The sequence below is a fragment of the Equus przewalskii genome, chromosome 16 (assembly GCF_037783145.1).
Source record: "Equus przewalskii isolate Varuska chromosome 16, EquPr2, whole genome shotgun sequence".
NCBI lineage: Eukaryota > Metazoa > Chordata > Mammalia > Perissodactyla > Equidae > Equus > Equus przewalskii.
In genome coordinates, this window is record NC_091846.1 from 21,168,312 (window position 1) to 21,183,190 (window position 14,879).

Consider the following 14,879-nt stretch of genomic DNA (forward strand, 5'->3'; position numbering starts at 1 on the left):
GATAGCCCTTTTCCAGGGCCATTAGCGATCTAATTGATAATCTAAAGCTTTCCGACAAAGTATAGTTTAACTGTTTTCTGTTGGCCTTTGTGTGTCTCTGAGGAGATGGCAGATGATAGTAGAATGAAAAGTCCTTACATTAAAAAATACTTTTCAAGAAACAGCATTACCATAATCACAAAAACAAATGTATTCAGTGTCTGCTGCAGTTCTTTAAAGTGACTCTCTTAAAGTCTGGATCCCTCTACCTTCTGGATCCACCTTATTGATTAAAATAGGTTTTCTTGTAAACTTTGTTTGGACAGTTTTATAAGAGACTATCCAAGTCACACCAAAAAATCTTTCAGAAATCTAAGAAGACAAAGAAAATTGGGGATCAAATAAACATAGCATTTGTTTTCTGCCAGGACACTTAAGTCATATTTATAATGTGATTTAGGATTTTTGTATACCCTTAGGGCTTTTATATAAAATCTATAGAACATTTATGTCTGATTTCCAGAACCTACATATAAATTTATTTTTTGAAAAAGCTGTTGTTGCTGTTGGGTTGGATTTGGCTTTGAGAGTGGTTGACATATTTTTTATACTTAACATTTAGCCAAAAGTCAGGAATTCACCCAGCAATTAAATAATGGTTCTTATGGCAAAGCAGTTTCCCCTCTATATTAACATGCTTTATGACCTGTTTTCTAGGCATATATTTTGACACCACCACCGCCCCCCACCCCCAAAAAGGTGAGAACTGATTATACCATGGGTACCTAGAACACATGGAGGAAAGACTGAGACTGGAAGCAGAAAACAGACATTATACAGAGCAGAGTGCCTGACAACAGCTCACTCTATAGTAAAGGGCAATAAATGCCACATGAGATGATCCCCTCAGCACAAAACTGTAAGTAATTTTGGGTAATTACAGGGGTACTAGACAGTTGTCTCCGCTGACTCAATAAAAAAAGTCTTCATTTTGTAATTTGTGGCCTGTGTGCTTGTAAATTAAGATGCCCTGAGTTGTGAACTAGTGGACTTTCCTGTTTGTGGGAGAATTTAGGCCAAAATAGAATGCAGTATTCCCCAAAAAATAACTTGGGACTTTGCCTTAAGACCTGAGGCAAAGGTTAGATGAATTTGAATAACTAGGTTAGAACTAAGTTATTGGACCTTTTCCTGGAAAACTAATTAGAAGACTTTAGTCTTGATATAGCAAGGAGTAGGGAGGCATCATAGCCTCTTGAAACAAAATAATGGAAGTTGACAAAGTATTGGAATTTTTGGAAATTAAATGTAGCAATACTATATGTAGAAAAATTCTAAGACGTAAAGTCTGGTGGCAAGGAAACTGGGCACGTACCATTGTAGTAATCTATGAGTGAAGAAAACCTGAACAGAAGAGTGGCAATGAGAATGGAGATAAAAGAATAATTTTAAGATATTTCAAAGAAAAATTGTAGAACTTCATGATAAGTTGGATAAAGGCAGATGTCAAAAATACATTTTCTCTACTGGAAGACAATGGTGTATCACTGAAAGAAAGGGGACGGTTAAGAGAAGCTAGTTTGAGAAGGAAAGATGTTGAATCCCATTTTTGTAATATTGAATTTAAGATGATATCCAGGCATTCCATTTGAAATACTTTGATTAAAGGTCACTGAATATACGGAACTGGGATTCAATGTCAAAGTCAGGCTGGAAAGGTAAATTTGTCAGTTATCTACATAAAGCTGATAAAGGTAGACAAGTTAAAAGCTAACTGAAGCTGTTTATTAAGGACAATAGATCCCCTTCTTTTAAAAAGAAATATATAAACACATACATTTATGTAAATAAATTATTTGATTAGGTTTGTAATCTTAAATAAACATTTCCAAAGTTGAATTAAAACTCTCCCTTTTTCCCTTATAGTGTCATATCAAAGCTTGTGCCTGTAAGAAAATCCCTACATTTATATGTTATGAACATCAGTTACTAAAATGTATTAATATTCTTGAACCTTACCTTCGTTTCTATTAATAAAACAAAGATATTCCCCAGTATTAGATTGAGGGAATGAAATTGAGAACTTAAAGTCCAAATAATTCGGTCAGTTAAAATTTTATAAAATTGACATGGCTTTAATTTCTCAAATGGAAAGGCAAGTAATTGAATTGTGGAAATTTGCTGGTCTCCAGTTTCAAGAAACAGTACAGCACAAAGACCTGGCATTCTGGCTGAAGAGTTGTAATAATAAACAGAAATTTGAAAACCAGGAAGACAAGTTTTCCATGAGTGCAACTGTAGCATTTCAAAGCAGATATAACAAGAAATTCCGGAAGATGGCCAAAAATAGGTTTAGATCATTGAGATTCCTTATTTGAATATTGTTTTTGATGGAGAAACACAGCTAAGAGGAAATGAAGGTTCTAAGAGATCTGAACTTTTTCTCAATCTCACCCTAAATCGGGCTTGCTCCCAAAAAAAAGTGTTAGCCAAAAAAATCAGATAGGAATTCGATACGGCTTAAATTGTATAGCCAGAAGTTTAAAAAGTGACCAAAGCAAAAAAAATTTTTAATTAATTGAAAGCAAGTATTTTGGTTTTCTAGGAGCTAAACTTTGTTTTATAGGATTTCTATTTAGAAAGTCAAAGTATCTTGCTGTGTTTACCTAGGTTATTACTTACCATGAAAAATAGCTACCCATCATTAGAAATAAATACTATATTACTCTACATCTTTACTTGATTTTAATATGTTCTATTTTAATGATATTTAAGGAAACTTAAAATGTTAATCTGCATTTCCAATATAGCCTTTAAAAAACTTGCTAATATGTCTTCTGGACCATACCAGGATCTTTTAGATCATGTACCTCAATCCTTGAACCATTTGATCAATCCAAGTTCAGTAAACCTATGACTTCAAGTCAGATTATCCAGAAGTAGGAACATTTTTTTCTGTATTTGCATCCTAGTTACATCTGACTTACATGCCTGATCTGCTGACTTCTACTGTCTTTTCATGACTCCTACATTATGGAGGTAAGTTAAGACTTAATATCAATTATAGTAGTGTAACATTCATTCTAAACTTGTATTCCCTTAATGTTTCTTTAATTACTAAGCACTCTTGTATCATTGCATTTTTATTAGCAAATTGTGTATATTTCAATTTTGGCTGAGCTATTTTACTCTGACTAAATGTATAATTTTGTGTAAATTTCAACTAGTTAGTATTTCTATATACATCTATATTTTCATCTTTTTGTGCGTGATTTCTCAAGTAAACTAATAGAAAAATACTATGTTTTTCTCTGTAGTCTTTAATTTGAATCAACTTTTTCAGACTCTTTATATAAAGTATCTTCATCCATCTTTGAATCTATTATAATTCTTATTTTTCCAAGTTCCTGTTCACTAAGACTATAGTGTTCCAAATTTTTCAGTTCACTTGAGGATGTCAGATGTCCAGCATTGTGGGGAACCATAAAGTCCAGTATATAGCACAATCCCAGTCCCCATCTTAAAGGAAACTCATGGAACCTCGCACATTACAGCTAGACTTTCTTGGGGTCTCTAATTACAAGAAGAGTAAGCCAAACCTCTCCTATGTGGCTTCCAACTTGGGAAACCAAAGAAATTCAAATTCTTACCAGAGTGTGAAATGAGGGAAAGTAACATGAAATAGAAATCCTTGATATTTGGTGTATTTTACTCAACTGATTGAGTAAAAAGCCACTTTAAAACAATGATTTCGGGCTGGCCCGGTGGCACAGCAGTTAAGTTCGCACGTTCCGCTTTGGCGGCCCAGGGTTTGCCAGTTTGGATCCCGGGTGCGGACATGGCACTGCTTGGTAAGCCATGCTGTGGCAGCCGTCCCAGATATAAAGTTGAGGAAAATGGGCACAGATGTTAGCTCAGAGCCAGTCTTCCTTAGCAAAAAGAGGAGGATTGGCAGCAGATGTTAGCTCAGGTCTAATCTTCCTCAAAAAAAATAAATAAAAATAAATAAAACAATGATTTCTGGATTTGACGTGTGAAATCTGAAGGTGCAGAATGCTGTCTACCTAAAAGTTCTGTATGGTTAGAGAAGTCTTAGGCACATTTTAGTTTGGGGAGCAAGTCCTATTTACTTTGCTGCATGTTGTTGCTTTTTTATTCTGTGCCATGCTTAATACTCATTTCCCATTCACCATGTAAGGTGTTAGCTTTTTATCCATTAAAAGATTTCTATGGTTGGATCTATCTCATAGTTTAGGTAAATATTAAAGTATTTTCTAAGCTTAATAATTATGAGATGATGAGTTTTTTGGTGAAATTTGTACATAACTTTTCCTCTCTAAGAGGTCCAATAGAAGGCCTAATAATTCTTGAGGTGTAGTTCTGTGGCAGAGCTGGTAATTACGGTTTTTACTAGGTCATTGATGTTCCAGAAATCTGAGTATTTTCAGTAATATATTTTCATCTCATCTCTTTATTTCTTGAACTTTTATTTAAAACACTAAGTTTGATGTCATGTTGTTCTCTTCTATGGGTTCTTTGGCTCCAGGAAGGTAATAAAATTTCCTAAATTTCTTTTAAGAAATTTCCTCTTAGTAGCTTCTACATTGTTAAACTTGCTGTTACAGAGTCAACTTCCCCAGCATAGAGGAAAAATAACTCGAATATAGGAGATTTGGAGTGCTCTTAGCAGGTCTCTTATTGTCCCAGCAAGGTCTCTAGTGATGTGACCATTTCTATTATTTATGTAGAGAAGGAATACAAAAACTTATAAAGCTGAAGTTTGTCAGATATAAACAGTATACAAGACAAATTAGAAACTGCTTATGATTCCCTAAACCATATATTTATCAAGCTGCTTTCCCTTGACCTTTTTATATTACTTTGGCTCCTGATTTCAGATATATTTTGAAAGCAGCCCAACTGATTTCCAACTTTACCATAATCTAAGAACTCTTTGTAATTATGACTTGTATATTAAATTCAAGAGTAAAATTCAACACTAGAGCTCCTTTTCAGAAAGTCTTTGTAGGGAGAACTTCCAATCACTTATAAATTATTGAAGTTCAAAAATAAGCTGAAATCTTTAGTACCTTATCAGAAATGAAATTGTGGGTGATGGAAAGAAGCTGAATCAAACAAAACAGAAGTGGGAGAATAGGAGAGGCCCAACTATTGATGGTACCGTTAAAATGGACAAACCTTAAATGTCATTGTGATGATTCATGTATATGAGATGGATTGATAGGTGTATATGATTTGATAGAACAAAGTTTCTGGCATAATTGGCTAAGACAAGGTTCTGCCATTATTTTCTTATAATTTAAAATAAAATTGACAAATCAGTTCAGTCAAGAAGTTGAGTTTTAAGTGGTGCCCATATGAAAATGTTAGAATCTTTTTTTTTTTCTGCTTTTTCTCCCCAAATCCCCTCAGTACATAGTTGTGTATTTTAGTTGTGGATCCTTCCAGTTGCAGCATGTGGGACACCGCCTCAGCATGGCCTGATGAGCGGTGCCATGCTCGCGCCTGGGATCCAAACTGGTGAAACCCTGGGCTGCCGAAGCAGAGTGCATGAACTTAACCACTCGGCCATGGGGGGCCGGCCCCAATGTTAGAGTCTTTTCATTCTAAGCAGGCAAGAGTTTTTAATTTGCCTGTGGTGCATCTAAGCTATCCCTGTTTTCTTCAAACTACGTTGCCTGCCTCCCTTTCTAAAACAGGATTCAATTTTTTGCATGTCTTGACATCCCAGTTTCAGTATCCTACTCTATTTTGGAGTGAACACAAGAGGCTGAGATGATCTTGACAGGTGTGTCTCCAGATGAGATAATCCCTAAAATATTTACTAAAATAAGAAACTCAATCCATTCTGAATGTATACTGTCCCTAATGAATAATATATTTTTTAATTGTGGTAATTATCTCCTTCTAAAAACCTCTGCATTGTGAACTCATGACTTATGAGAAACTGTTTAATAAAAGGCTTAAGTTATTTTAAGTTAAACCCATTGTCAATATTATAAATTGTATTTGTAGTAAGCTCTAGAAGGGAAGATATTGTTTTGTTCCTTGCAGTATCTCCAATGTCTAGAATAATATTTGGCACACAGTAGGTGTCAATAAATATTTATTGAATGAATGAATGAATGTTATGTATATTATATGTTTCCACAGGTAATATGTTTCTAATAGCACATTAAAAATAACATTTTAGGGGCCAGCCCAGTGGCGCAGTGGTTAAGTGCGCACGTTCCACTTCGGTGGCCTGGGGTTTGCCAGTTTGGATCCCAGGTGCAGACATGGCACTGCTTGGCAAGCCATGCTGTGGTAGGCATCCCACATTTAAAGTAGAGGAAGATGGGCATGGATGTTAACTCAGGCCAGTCTTCCTTAGCAAAAAGAGGAGGATTGGCAGATGTTAGCTCAGGGCTAATCTTCCTCAAAAAAAAAAAAAAATTAAAAAATAACATTTTATGGGGCCGGCCCAGTGGCATGGTGGTTGGATTCATGCACTCTGCTTCAGCGGCCTGGGGTTTGTGGGTTCGGATCCTGGGTGTGGACCTATGCACTGCTCATCAGCCATGCTGTGGCAGTGTCCCACATACAAAATAGAGGAAGACTGGCACAGATGTTAGCTCAGGGACAATCTTCCTCACCAATAAATAAATAAATAAACAAATAAATAAATAAATAAAAATAACATTTTATTTCTCATCAAACTAGTTTCCTGCAAATCTGAATGACTAAGAACACATTTATTAGCAGTTTAAACATTTCCAGTCTTATTCCTTGCCAAGCTGTAGTTCCAATATTTTTTATTTCAGTATTTTTTTAACCAGTTATCAATTTTTAATAATCTTATCAGCACAGCATTATACAGAATTAAACAGCATTGTAGCCAACCCCATGGCTGAGTAGTTAAATTTGCACACTCTGCTTCGGCAGCCCAGGATTTCAATGGTTCCAATCCTGGGCACGGACATGGCACCGCTCATCAGGCCATGCTGAGGTGGTGGCCCACATAGCACAACTAGAAGGACCTACAACTAGCATATACAACTATGTACTAGGGGGCTTTGGGGAGAGGAAGAAGAAGAAAGAAGATTGGCAACAGATGTAAGCTCAGGTGCCAATCTTAAAAAAAACCTTTTTTTAAAAAAAGAATTAAGCAGTGTTACATATATAACCATGCCAACTATACCCAACTAATTAAATCACATACAAGCCAAAAACTTAGCTCAAGAGAAATAGCGTGGGCCTGCCCCATGGCAGAGTGGTTAAGTTCTCATGCTCCACTTTGGCAGCCCAGGGTTTCACCGGTTCGGATCCTGGGCGCGGACATGGCACTGCACATCAGGCCACACTGAGGCGGCGTCCCGCATGCCACAACTAGAAGGACCTGCAACTAAAATATGCAACTATGTGCTGGGGGGATTTGGGGAGAAAAAGCAGAAAAAAAAAAAAGAAGATTGATAACAGTTGTTAGCTCAGGTGCCAACTTAAGAAAAAAAGAGATTGTGCCCTAGAATATAATGGTAGCAAAGGAACCAGACCAAAAAGTGTTTTGATCCCCAAAACTAAGATGACACACTAAAACAACTAAGTTGGCTTTTCTGCAAGAAAAGAGAAGATGGTGCCTATTCATAGGGCTTTTTTTCTTATTTGGGTCCTTATTTTCAGTTGCTAACGTTAACATTACTAATCTTGAAGCATTTTGCACTTTTACATTCTACATAACCTTTGAGGTACTGTGGGAAAAATTTTTAAAAATCTTTCTTCCCTACAACCTAGTACACGAATCTGTAAATAATTAGTGGAAATTTCTGGAATGGTGTTTCTTTACAGCTTTCTTTCACAAAAAGGGTGGTAGAGTAAAATTTATGTCAGTGTGTGATAATAGGCCATACTATACCTTAACAATCCCTCTAACGGTGACACACACATCTTTCAGGTATAGCTGCTGCTTCCCTTTTTTTTTTTTTTTTGTCTTTTTTAATAGATAATACTTCTACATGATCTGGTGAAAAGTAAGTCTTCTCCCACACCTAAACCCCATTCACTCAGTTCCCTCTCCAAAGGTGACGTGTATCTTTGCTGAAAATTCCATGCATATGTAAGAAAATGAGTATGTATATTTTTTCTACAAATGGAAACTATATATATGAAGTGGAAATATATTTTTTCTACTTTATACATTGTTCTACACCTTGCTTTTTTTCACTTATAAATAATTCACAATCCTTTTCAGTTTATAAACTGCTTTCTCATTCTTTTTAAGGACTGCATAGTATTTCATTGTATGAACCATAATTTACCCATTCCCTATTGATGAACTTTATTTCTAATCTTTTGCTCTTATGATGAGGTACTTTCTCACTTGAATGTGAGCTCCTTGAGAGTAAAGATTTTTATCTTATTCATTTTTTAATCCTGAAAACTTAGTATAGTGTCCAACAAATGTTTAACAGATGTTTTTGAATTAATTGTACTTTTTAAAATGTTCAACTGCTTCCACTCAATAGTTTTTAACCCTCCTATGTGCAAAATATTTGGTGCTCTTTGACTTAATGATTACTCTTCTAGATGTTTATCCTAATGTTTAAAATGACACAAATATAAGAGGAATTCCTACAAAAAAAAAATCACTAAGTCAAAGTATATGTGTATTTCAAGTATTAGGAGAGGTTATTCAAAAGCTTTTCATCAAATGTGGCTGCTAATTAGTAACAAAGGTATTATTCCTCTCACCAAGTGTTTAGCCCAGTGCTTTACACATACTAGTGTTCAAACTGATGAGTGGGTCAAGCTCACATTGAAATGAGAAAAATTTGTTTTTATGAAGGCACAGAGGTCTATACAGAGGAAAGGTCTGACTAATATGACTGGGAAAGGAAGAAAACAAGGCTTCACAGAGGAAGTGCAATTGAAAGTGGGCCACCACCATCTCCTCCTCCTCCCCCTTCCCCTCCCAACCCCTCCCTCCCTCTCCTCCTCCTCCATATCATCATCATCACTAATAGTTACTGAATGCCTTCCATGTGCCAGGCAATGTATTGAGTACTTGACATTATCTCCTTTAATCCTCACATATCCTATAAGGGAGATATATTTATTAGCCCCATTTGACAGATGAAGAAGTTGAAGCACAGAGAGGTTAAATGACTTGCCCTAGTCATATAGCTAGTGAGTGACTGAGTTGGGATTAGAAATCAAGCAGTCTGATTCCAAAGCCCATTCTTGAAAGCTGTGTAAGGTTCATGAAAAAGAGAAAAGGAGAGAGGCACTGAATGTAGAAGGAACATGTGCCAAAGCACCAAGTGTACAGTGTTGTTTAGAGAGCAGCAAGCAATTAGTGTGGCTTAAGCATTGTGTGGTTGCCCAGAGATGGTATCTTAGGAGACAAAGCCAAAAAGTTAGGCTGAGTACTTATTTGACTAACATATATGCCCTAAATATGGAATTTCCAAACAAGAAAATGGCAATTTCCCTTTCTAAAAGAGAACTCCCTCTCGAAAAGAGAACAGAGAACCTCATTTCTTTTTCTGAGATTGCTCTGGCGTGATGGTAGTCTCTGGTTTCAGTGTTTTGTTCATGGAGAGAGCTTCAGGCCTTTTTATCCTTTCAAAGCTATAGCATTCAGTTTTGTCTTCAGATACTGTTCTAGTGCTGACCAGATGAAAGCCTTCCATTAACAAAGTGTCAATCAGTAAGCCGAGGACATTAGTTCCGTTGGCCAATTTTCGGTTATCAGGTTTTATAGAAACATACCTAGAACAGACAAAAAGTGTTTAATTATAAAGCACCCCTTTAATAACTAGCAAAACTAAACACATAAATTTGACTTACAACCTCAATAAAGACATCATACCATTTTTGATCAAAATTTTTTTGAGACTTCATTTATAAACCAAAATCAGTAATTTCAGGGTACTGAAAATAGAGACCTTGCTGTGATCTCCAAAGTCATTTTAATTCTCCACTTAGAAATAATAACCAACAATGATGAATTTTCACTGAGAAATTATTTTCTGGAGCAAACAATTTGATTAAACAATTAAATTAGCTTAATTTTTATATAACTATTTCCAACTTACTAAATAGATTTTAATCAATTTAATTGATTAATCATTTTAATAAACATTTTATGCATTTACGATTTTCCCCATCCATTATCATCCATTATTCATCCATTATCAGCACTAACATTACAGATTTTCTTTTGTGATTTATTCCTGTTGAATGCATTTTTTTTCAGATGAAATTTTGCGGATATAAAATGTCAAGAAGATTTTATTGTCAATTTTTACTCGATAACCGTCCATTGTTGAAGACTGTGGGGTTAAAAGACCTCTGGAGTTGAAATACCAAGACTGTATTTCCTGGGAAACTCAATAGAACTTAATATACATAATTCAAGAAAAATATACTTGAACTTTTCAGATTGGCTATATGTTGGCTATAATAATGTCAACATAACATGTCCACATAGATATAGCTATATCACTCCTTCTTTATCTAGCATCAAGTATTTTATGTCTCTCTGTCCTCCCACCATTTGTTTATAAGATGTGAAGAAAAGGCTAACTTAAATTAGTTCCAGGCAACAACCTAAACTATCTGTAGTTTTATGGGATATAAAGAGCCTTGGGGACATCCCTAGCCTCCCTTTAATATGACTGAAATAGAGTAGTTATTGTAGCTCTCATTTAGAAACTCATTCTAGGCAAAGAAAACAATAATAGGATGTAAGATTATAAAACTACAGAGTACATATCAAAAAATGGTTTTTCTGATACAGCAAATTTTTAACATTAGTAAATTATTCCATCTACCCCCAAATCCCTAACCAAGCCCCCTAGATCTTGATTGTATAGCCTAGAAACATTTGTCAAAGAGGGAAAAAGTTACACAACATCTCACAAAATTAAGATAGGAATAGTATATAGTAGGTGATAACAAAGTGGAATGCACTTGCAAAGAAATCACTGAACCAAAATACTTGATTCCCTATAGGGCCAAATTGAGAAATGAAAGATTTCAAGGCACAAGACAAGGAGAGAAAAAAACCAATGAGAAATATAAGATCAAAACTTAAAAGGCAACAGTACTTTTCCCTTTGAGCCAGTTTAAAAAGGAAAGGTCAGATAGAATAAAGTCTACCAAAGAGACGCTAGAATCCTGTGACCATAACTTGAGCTTGATAATGTGGTATCATATGAATGGCCATCTGCAAGATGCAAGTCAAGTATTTCTAGTACTGAACTTAAGAGATGGTAACTGAGCAACCTGCTAGGTTAACAAGGCCTTAGAGGGGTAAATCATATTAGAGAAACATACTGAACAGCTGAATGATACACCAGATTTTAGGGAACCATTCAGGTTTACTCCTCTACTTTCCACCTTCAAAAACATCTGAATGGACAGATTCAGACCAGAGAGTGAGCAAGAAATAAAAATGATTGCTAGGTAAGCAGTTATATACGTAAGGTGAACCTTTTAATGGGAGTTTTCATCCGCTCACCTGAAATCCCAATAATGTCACTTTATTCAAGTTATCTATCTTTACATTGAAATTGGCACTAAAGGAAAAAATCACAAACATTTATGGGATGGAAAAATTCTGAACTTCAAACAACTGAAAAGATAGGATAATATAATTTCATGCTGCAAAAAAAAAGTTAATTTTAAAAATAGCTTCTGGTTTGGAATTTTGTTTTGGAAGTTTAAATATAATGCCATTCTCACATTAAGATGAAAAGAAATTTTGTACTATTTCTAAAACACAAACACTTAACAACAAAGGGGAACCCACTTGGCATTGTGTACACATAAGAATATCTCAACTTGGAGTTTCTAATCTTGTTTTTCAAGATTACAATTATTTTCTCCAAATGCATAGTTTTTAAAGAACATTTAGTAGTTCCAGGATATCTTTTTACTTTGCATGTTTATTGTAAAAAACAATGACATCATTTTTCCTTAGGTTTCTAACTTTCTAGAAAGGGATCCCCAAAGATCTCAATCAAATTAAAAAAAAACGAAAACTGGTCATTTCCCTTCTATTTATGTTAGTGCCCCACCAATGAAAAGAAAGTTGTGCACAGACATATCTTAAAAACAGTTTGAGATAGAGTCTTAGGTTTTCTTCACAGTTAGCCTATTAATTAAACTGCTTCTCTTTTCCCAAGATGACATTTCAACCTCTTTGGAAGGGCAGGAAATTATAAATTGTAAAAAGTTAAGAATTGACATACTACCCAGTGTTCTCCTATTAGTAAGCAAGATCAAGGGGTGTTTTATGGGAGAGGCAAACATTGATTGTTCCCGATGGCTACTGCTGAAGTTAATATCTCAAAATATGTCCATCGACCTTTACCCTAAAAAAGTATATTTTATTTTAAATACTATCAGTAAAGAACATATGCAGACTTTTTTTTTCTTCCTTAAAATTAAAGCCAGCTTTCACAGTTAGTTAAAAAAAATAAAAATGGTGGACAGCATTAAGACATTTTTAAGGGGGAAAAATGTGTCCATGACAGCAGAGTGGAAATCAGCCTGAGGGTCCAGCCAACAACAACAGGGGGAGAAAGTGAATAACTGACTCAGGAGCAACTATCCTTAACATACTGACAGCCTATCCCAATATTTTGAGTTGTCTAAGTGTGCCAAAGAGGTAACAGGATACCAAATTTGCCATGAGATATATATGCCTTAATGGTGTTTAAAAATAAAGTGGGATAAAGAAAAATCAGTACTCAAATCATAAGGAATGAAAGAATAAATATACAGAGTGTAAGGAAATCGGGAGAAACTTATTGAGCTTTTATTATATGCCAGCCACTGAAAAAATCTCTTGGGGACAAAAGGCATCTCATTCCTGAGCCAAACTTATTAGCAATGGAACACAATCTATAGGATTTTTCCTCCTACAACTTGAATGACCATAGTCCCACTTTGCCCTGGATAGTCTTATTTATTCCTATTGTCTCACACAATAACAATACCTTCTTTCTCTCTGAAAAGTATCCTAATTAGGACAATAATTATCTGGTCATTCTACCCAACTCTACTGGTTACCCCAAAACGTTATTTTGATTAATCATTTTTTCCAAGAAAAGTTTCAGGCATGAGAAACTTTGAGTTTTGAGGGGAAATATCAGGAACTGGTATAGAAAAGAAATTCTTCAAAGTACAAAATACCTGACTCCAGTTTGGTTATCAGTAGTGCTGTCAGAGCCACACTGGAAAACCAGGTCATGGTAAGAAGGTCTTTGTGGAGGCAGTGGAAGTAAGTTCACCTGATGAGGGAAAGAGTTACTACTCCAGGTCGGTGCTGAATGTTGCTCTATAAACACTGTAATCCTCCCAGTTAGCATCTCAATTGTTTTGCTGCAAGAGCCAAACACCCTGAAAAAAGCTTGAGTGTTCCGGCTTAGGAAATGCACTTCCACAAGAGCAGGTCTCGGCTGTAGCAGGTGTTCTTGATTTAAGAGATCAACCAGAGGATCAAGTTCATAGAAAAGAGCCTCTCGCTGAAGCCTAAGATAGTCTGAAAAGTCAGTGGGTAATAAAAGCTGGTGAGTTCTCAAAAAATCTAAGATGAAACTAAACAAAACACCATCTCTGTCCACAAAAATTTGGCCACCAACCATCTTGAATTCTTGGTCTCTGCCATCTAACATTCGTGTCAACCGAGAGGCAGGAAACTGCTTTATGGTAGAAAACCTTGTTGTGAATATCTTCCCTCCCACGTTCAAAGTGACCAGTTCCTGACTACTCATTCTTCTCTTGCTTCAAACTAGAGGCTACAAACCATCAGTTACAGACTTAGGAACTTGTAAATCAACCTATAACCATTAATATTACTAGTTATATATGATTAAGAAATGGAGGGGAGGGGAAAATAACAAAAAACAGAGACGTAGATTCCCAAGTAACCACTGTAAAGCAAACAGTGTATCCATAGCTGTGTTTGCAAATATGAGTTGCTTGGGAGCTTGTAGTATACAAAGTGAAAAAGCAACTGCCAATTTGCTTTGGATAGTTTGAAAACTGCCAATATATCTGAGGATAAAATGTCAAATAGATCCCTTTCCTATATTCCATAAAAAATTCTCCACAAAGACTTGTCATAAATCTATATTTTAAAAAAGGGGAGCAGAAAAGCATTCCCCCTCCCCAGACCTATTATCTACTCTTATCTTCCTCATGGCAGAGGATTTATACAGAAATATTGTCATAATTTCTTATGATCCCTTTAGCAATTTAGTGACTAAATCGTGAATTGTCAGTTAGGGATGAGGCAGCTGTTACCTCAACTAGCAGCTTAATTTGACCCTTCTTCTCATAGCCAGAATGATTCCTCTCTTTAAATTTAGTTGCCACCTTTTTTTCCTGTCCCCACTTACATTACCTCTTCTCAACCAAATTAAAAGACTAGGGTAAAGACACTCTGGACTTTCAAAGGAATGTCTTTTTCCATGCCAGAAATAAGGTAAACTAGGGACTAAGTCTAAGATAAAGTCACTTCTCTTGTTTTCATCTGAATTCTAAGCAAGGTGATATAATTAAGTATTTATTCTGTGGGAGATAGCACATCTTTCTCTCATGTGAGCAGACAGAACAGCATTAGTGTGTAACAACTTACATTGTACTTTATGATATTGTATAGACTGTTTCATCTCTTGTCAAGTTAGTCTCATTACTCTTAAATTCTTTAAGCAAGTAGATTGCTTTGGTTGTAGAATTGCCATTATACTTTGGAACAACAACACACCTGCCCGTAAAAAGGAGGCTTTCCCATTTTCTGCTCTTGCCATGTGTTAGACTACTTTTTTTTTAACCTATGCCTTCGCTTGCTCAGCCACTACCATTTCTGTAGTTTATCACCAAATTCATTT

General features: G+C 35.5%; 1 protein-coding gene and 1 long non-coding RNA gene across 7 annotated transcripts in view; one reads left to right on the plus strand and one right to left on the minus strand.

The window, feature by feature from the left end:
- Positions 1-14,879, plus strand: part of LOC103559736 (uncharacterized) — a 71,925-nt gene that overhangs the window by 44,501 nt on the left and 12,545 nt on the right. For 4 of the 6 annotated variants that reach the window (XR_011527821.1, XR_011527819.1, XR_011527820.1 and 1 more), the window contains 3 exons: positions 697-898; positions 2,952-3,018; positions 10,235-12,467. This is a non-coding gene — a long non-coding RNA (uncharacterized lncRNA). Of the gene's footprint in view, positions 1-696; positions 899-2,951; positions 3,019-10,234; positions 12,468-14,879 lie in introns of those variants that run through there. The other 2 variants (XR_011527822.1, XR_011527823.1) reach the window with 2 other exon arrangements.
- KCNRG (potassium channel regulator) lies at positions 6,667-13,760 on the minus strand. The gene is made up of 2 exons (XM_008533465.2): positions 13,180-13,760; positions 6,667-9,747 (listed from the first exon to the last, which is right to left on the minus strand). The coding sequence occupies exons 1-2, from the start codon at positions 13,758-13,760 to the stop codon at positions 9,510-9,512; spliced, it is 819 nt and encodes a 272-aa protein (XP_008531687.1). The 3' UTR covers positions 6,667-9,509.